This window comes from Malurus melanocephalus, unplaced genomic scaffold (assembly GCF_030028575.1).
Source record: "Malurus melanocephalus ecotype Western Australia unplaced genomic scaffold, MMel_1.1 scaffold_622, whole genome shotgun sequence".
Lineage (NCBI taxonomy): Eukaryota > Metazoa > Chordata > Aves > Passeriformes > Maluridae > Malurus > Malurus melanocephalus.
In genome coordinates this window covers 310,211-315,129 of record NW_026623854.1, presented here as the reverse complement: position 1 = coordinate 315,129, position 4,919 = coordinate 310,211, and the positions used below count along the sequence as shown (strand labels likewise).

The 4,919-nt window shown below is 59.1% G+C and overlaps 1 protein-coding gene across 1 annotated transcript in view; it reads right to left on the bottom strand.

Annotated features, from left to right (window-relative positions):
* PIK3R6 (phosphoinositide-3-kinase regulatory subunit 6) overlaps nucleotides 1-4,919 on the bottom strand; it is a 14,276-nt gene that overhangs the window by 5,574 nt on the left and 3,783 nt on the right. Inside the window, exons 4-7 of the mRNA XM_057383300.1 lie at nucleotides 4,391-4,826; nucleotides 3,717-3,819; nucleotides 2,408-2,524; nucleotides 1,803-1,914 (exon numbers count right to left, since the gene is read on the bottom strand). Of these exons, the coding sequence (XP_057239283.1) occupies nucleotides 1,803-1,914; nucleotides 2,408-2,524; nucleotides 3,717-3,819; nucleotides 4,391-4,826 (768 nt within the window). The remainder of the gene's footprint in view (nucleotides 1-1,802; nucleotides 1,915-2,407; nucleotides 2,525-3,716; nucleotides 3,820-4,390; nucleotides 4,827-4,919) is intronic.

Below are 4,919 nucleotides of genomic sequence, written 5' to 3'. Positions count from 1 at the left end.
GGGACCTGGCCAGCAGAGCCATGGGCCGTGTCTCCTGCCACTGGATGTCACTGTGCCCTCAGGGATGAGCCAGCTCCCAGCCATCCCACATCACCGGGAGTGCTCYAGGCTGAGATGCTGCTGAGCTTCAAGGGATGTCATTTCTGCCTGATCCATCCTAAATCACCAGGTCACTCCAGCCCTATGGATTATTTTCTTTTCCTGCGCTKGTATTGGGCAAAATGTGAGGAGAAGGTTCTGAAGAACCTCTCCCAACCCCTCCAGGCCCTAAATCCAGCTCCTGTGGGACTCAGTTCACAATTCTGGGAAATTTCCTGCAGCCACAGAGGAACAGAGGGGTCCTGACCCGACAGGGAAAAGGGGGGCAGTGTCTGCAGCTGAGGCAGCAGCACATGCTGGGTGACAGGAGATCAGCTCAGGGCCTCTATCTGGAAACCATATCTGAGCCAGTTCCTGCTCCCCTGCCTGAACCACCCACTGGGCTGGGTCTTGGAGGACAAACAAGTGGATAAAACTCACCAGAAAATCAAAAAAATCCCCAGCCACAAACCACAGCACAGTGCTCCAGGCCTGACAGGCCAGGGGTTATTGGGAAATCCTAGGGATGCTCCACCAGGAATTGCCAAAGCTCTTTGCAAGCCTCATGCCACTTTGCTTCTCCTCTGCTGCAATAGGTGCCACAGGGGCTGTGAGCAGATTAAAAGGTGCCACAGGGGCTATAAGCCCATTAAAAGGGTGCCACAGGGGCCGTGAGCAGATTACAAGGAGGTCTGTGTGTCAGCCTGAGCTTTGAAGGGGCTGCCAGAGGAGCAGAGAGGGAAGGGTTAATGTTATGTGCCCAAATTTAGCTTTTCTTTGCTCTCCTATCCAACGCCAGGCCTCACTCTGATACCATTTCAGAGCAAATCTGGCAGGAAATCAATCAAATGGTGCTGCAGGAAATCGATCTATCAAATGGTGCTGCAGGAAATCAATAAAATGGTGCTGGGAAAAATCAATCAATCAATCAAATGGTGCTGCAGGAAATCAATCAAATGGTGCTGCAGGAAATCAGTCTATCAAATGGTGCTCAGGAAATCAATAAAATGGTGCTGCAGGAAATCGATCAATCAAATGGTGCTGCAGGAAACCCTGCAAAGCCCTGCCAGGCCCATTGGGCACAGCTGGTCCTGGCATCTAAACCAGGTCCCAGGGCTTCTGAGCCACCCCAAACCCCGGAGAGCAGGGAATCCCTGGAGGCAATTTCAGGGCTCCCTCTGGTGAACTGTGAGATCCCTGGTCTTCCCAGGATCATGGGCTCCAGCTGAGCTGAACCACAGAGTCACTGGGCCCGGGAGCTGACAGGAGGGACAGACTGGGNCACTGGGCCCGGGAGCTGACAGGAGGGACAGACTGGGGGACACCGGGGGACAGGCTGGGGACACCAGGGGACAGGCTGGGGAGAACAGGGATCCAGGTTAGGGGACACCAGGGGACAGACTGGGGGGAACAGGGATCCAGGTTAGGGGACACCAGGGGACAGGCTGGGGGACATCAGGGGACAGGCTGGGGGAGACAGGGATCCAGGTTAGGGGACACCGGGGGACAGGCTGGGGGGAACAGGGATCCAGGTTAGGGGACACCAGGGGACAGGCTGGGGGACACCAGGGGACAGGCTGGGGGGAAGAGGGAGCCAGGCTGGGTGGACCAGGGAGCCAGGCTCGGATCCGCTGGGAGCTCCCAGCCCCTGCTGGCTCTGCACAGCTCTGCCAGCCCCTGCAGGGMCACCGAGGTCCCCGGAGTTGTGCCAGCTGTGCCACCCACCTTGACGGCGTGCACCTGGAAGCAGACAGGCTGGGTGCCCATGCGGGTGTAGTAGGCGATGACATCGGTGAGGAACAGATCGGTCACCAGGGCCCTGCTGGGTGATGACGGCTGGTGGGGCAAATCACAGCGGGGGTCAGGCCTGTCACTTCTCCAAAACTCTGCCACGAAATGTCACCCCTTCCTGGGCACAGATTGCGTGATGAGCTGTCCTCTGCCCTCGCCACTCACAGCCCACAAGAGAGCTGCCCACCTATCACCCCTTTTTTARTGGTGGCTCAGACTGCTGGGAAATGAGAGCTGGGGGGATTTCAGAGAATGGTTTCTTTCTTGAAGTGTGCCATTTCCTGTCCCTTGGTCAAAAAAACCCTTCACAGCAAATGGCTCTTGTGGGCTGAGGCAGTGGCAGCCACAGACACCTCTTGGTGGGGCCCTAGGGAGGGTTTGTAGAAAATCTCTGTTTGGGGTGTGGATGAACCCTGCAGGGCCCTGGGGAGGGTTTGCAGGAGAAAAATCTCTGTTTGAGGTGTGGGGAGCYCTGCAGGGCACAGACCCCTCCTCAGGTGCTACGATTATTTGGGAAATGGGCAGGGTTTCCTCGTACCATGGTGGCCAGCTTGGGAATGACGTGGCACAGGGTGTTGATGTTGCTCTCGTACCAGGGGTCAGCCCTGCCCAGGTACCGGGCCACCTCACACAGCTCCTCGGGGCCAGTGGGGTCCTGTGGGAGAAACACAGCTCAGAGTCACTGCAGCATGGGCAAACACAGCTCAGACTAACCCCAGCCTAGGGAAACACAGCTCAGACTAACCCCAGCCTAGGGAAACACAGCTCAGASTMACYSCAGCMTRGGSAAACACAGCTCAGAGTCACTGCAGCCTGGGCAAACACAGCTCAGACTAACCCCAGCCTAGGGAAACACAGCTCAGACTAACTCCAGCCTAGGGAAACACAGCTCAGACTAACCCCAGCCTAGGGAAACACAGCTCAGAGTCACTGCAGCCTGGGCAAACACAGCTCAGACTAACCCCAGCCTAGGGAAACACAGCTCAGACTAACTCCAGCCTAGGGGAACACAGCTCAGACTAACCCCAGCCTAGGGAAACACAGCTCAGACTAACCCCAGCCTAGGGAAACACAGCTCAGACTAACCCCAGCCTAGGGAAACACAGCTCAGAGTCACTGCAGCCCTACGGATTGTTTGCTTTTTCTGGGTTTGTATTGAGCAAAATGTGGAGGAGAGGCTCTTCAGAGCCACTCCCAACCCTAATCAGCTCCTGTGGGATTTGGCTCACCCTTCTGGGAAGCTTTCTGCAGCAAAGAGGAACTGTGGGGTTCACCCTATCAGGAGCCATAAGGAGGCAGAGGGATCTGTGACATTCCCCCATCCCTTCCCTTTCCCTGCTTGGCCCAGAGAAGATGGCAAACTCATTTAGCAGCTGCTCAAGAATAAAAAAATTCTGTGAGGATTGAAAAGAAGGAATAGTGATTTTTAGACTGGCCTGTTTGTCAGGGGTCRCAGCCAGCTCTGGGCCAGCTTAAAATATCCTAAATGTAATGGTTTATTTATGTCAGTCTCGAGGCTGTCAGAGGGGAAGGGATGTGCCTGCCATAACCTCCAAGGCAGTGACTTACAGACCTAAAACCGAGGCCATGGCTGAGGGGCAAAGCAGCAATGAGCAGCAACTGCTTCCCCTCAGCATCTGGGAGGTGGGAAAGGCACCAGTCCTCGRCTAAAGCTCATGTATCCTCCTGCAGCTGGGGCCTGGAGGCAGAACTGAAGGAACTGGAGCAGCCTGGGGGTGATGGGTTCCCAAAGGCAGGCTGCAAACTGAGCCCAGCAGCTCCGTGTGTTCTGGGAACAGGGCAGGGATGGGGGGAATTCTGGGATCCCCCTGCTCTCACCCACTCACCCCAACAGCCCCAGAGGGGTTTGGGTGCCCGGGCACCACGGGGATGTGGTAGAACTGCAGGTTCAGCCGGGGCGTCAGGAACACTCGCCGGGTTTCCCGTTTCCTGAAATGGGAAAATCGAATGTCCCAGGGGAAGGGGCAGAACGTGGCACCTGGCCAGGCTGGGCAGTACCAGGACACTGCAGCTGCTCTGCCACGTGCGCCCGTCACTGCCTTCCTTCCCAGGGTGGCAGCAGTGCCCCCAGTTCCCAAATGGAGCAGGGGGAGGTGACAGGGAGCCTCAGACAGGCTTTTGTGTGGGGCTGCTGTCCCTGTGCACCCAGCTGTGCCCCCCAGACTGCCTGCAGTGTCACCCACCCCCACCCCAGCCCTGGGGAGCCAGCTGAGAAACTGGAAACCTCCCTTGGGCATGGGGAAACACCTTGCCTGATTATCGTTCATTTAACCCAGCCCATGGGCAGAGGGGAGAATTCGCTGTGGACGTCACTCGGGTCAGCAGAGCCGAACGCAGACAGTGACAGTCGGGTGCATTTGGGTGCCAACACCCGGGTCCCACCCTGCCCCAGGGAACGCCGAGCCCGACCCCCTCCCCAGCCACCCCGGCTGCCCCAACAGCCTGAGGAGCAGAGAGTCGCCCCGCCCCGCTGTCCCCAGAGCCCGGGTGACCCCGGTACCTGAGCGAGTGRTAGGCTTGTGCCAGGCGGCCCAGGATGCGATCATCCCCCAGCAGCACCACGCGGGCGGTGTGCAGCCTCTGCAGCGGGGCCGCGGGCTCGGGGGACATCCCCGTCCTCCCGGGGGGCTTCCCCCCGGCGCCACCGCTGCCAGCCTGCAGGAAGGCCACACCGTCCAGCGGCGACGGCTTCTTCTTGATGCCGCCCTTCCTGTGGAGCCGGGAGTGCTCGGTGTCCGCCGCGCACGGCTCCTCCGCCGCCGCGGGCAGGTCCCGCTCGATGCCGCTGTCGGTGGAGAGCACGGAGCAGCGGCTCTGCTCGCAGCACTCACAGTCCGACAGCATCTCCTGCACCTCCGGGGGCTCCAGCTCCTGCCTCAGGCACTCGGGCTCGCAGCTCTGCGACAGCGGCCGGAGGAACAGCACCAGCTCCTTCCCTGCGGGCACGGAGCGGCTCCAGCAGGGCGAGCCAGGCACGGCCCGGGCTCAGCCCTGTCCTTCCCCAGCTTCCCCGATGTCCGGCTCAGCCC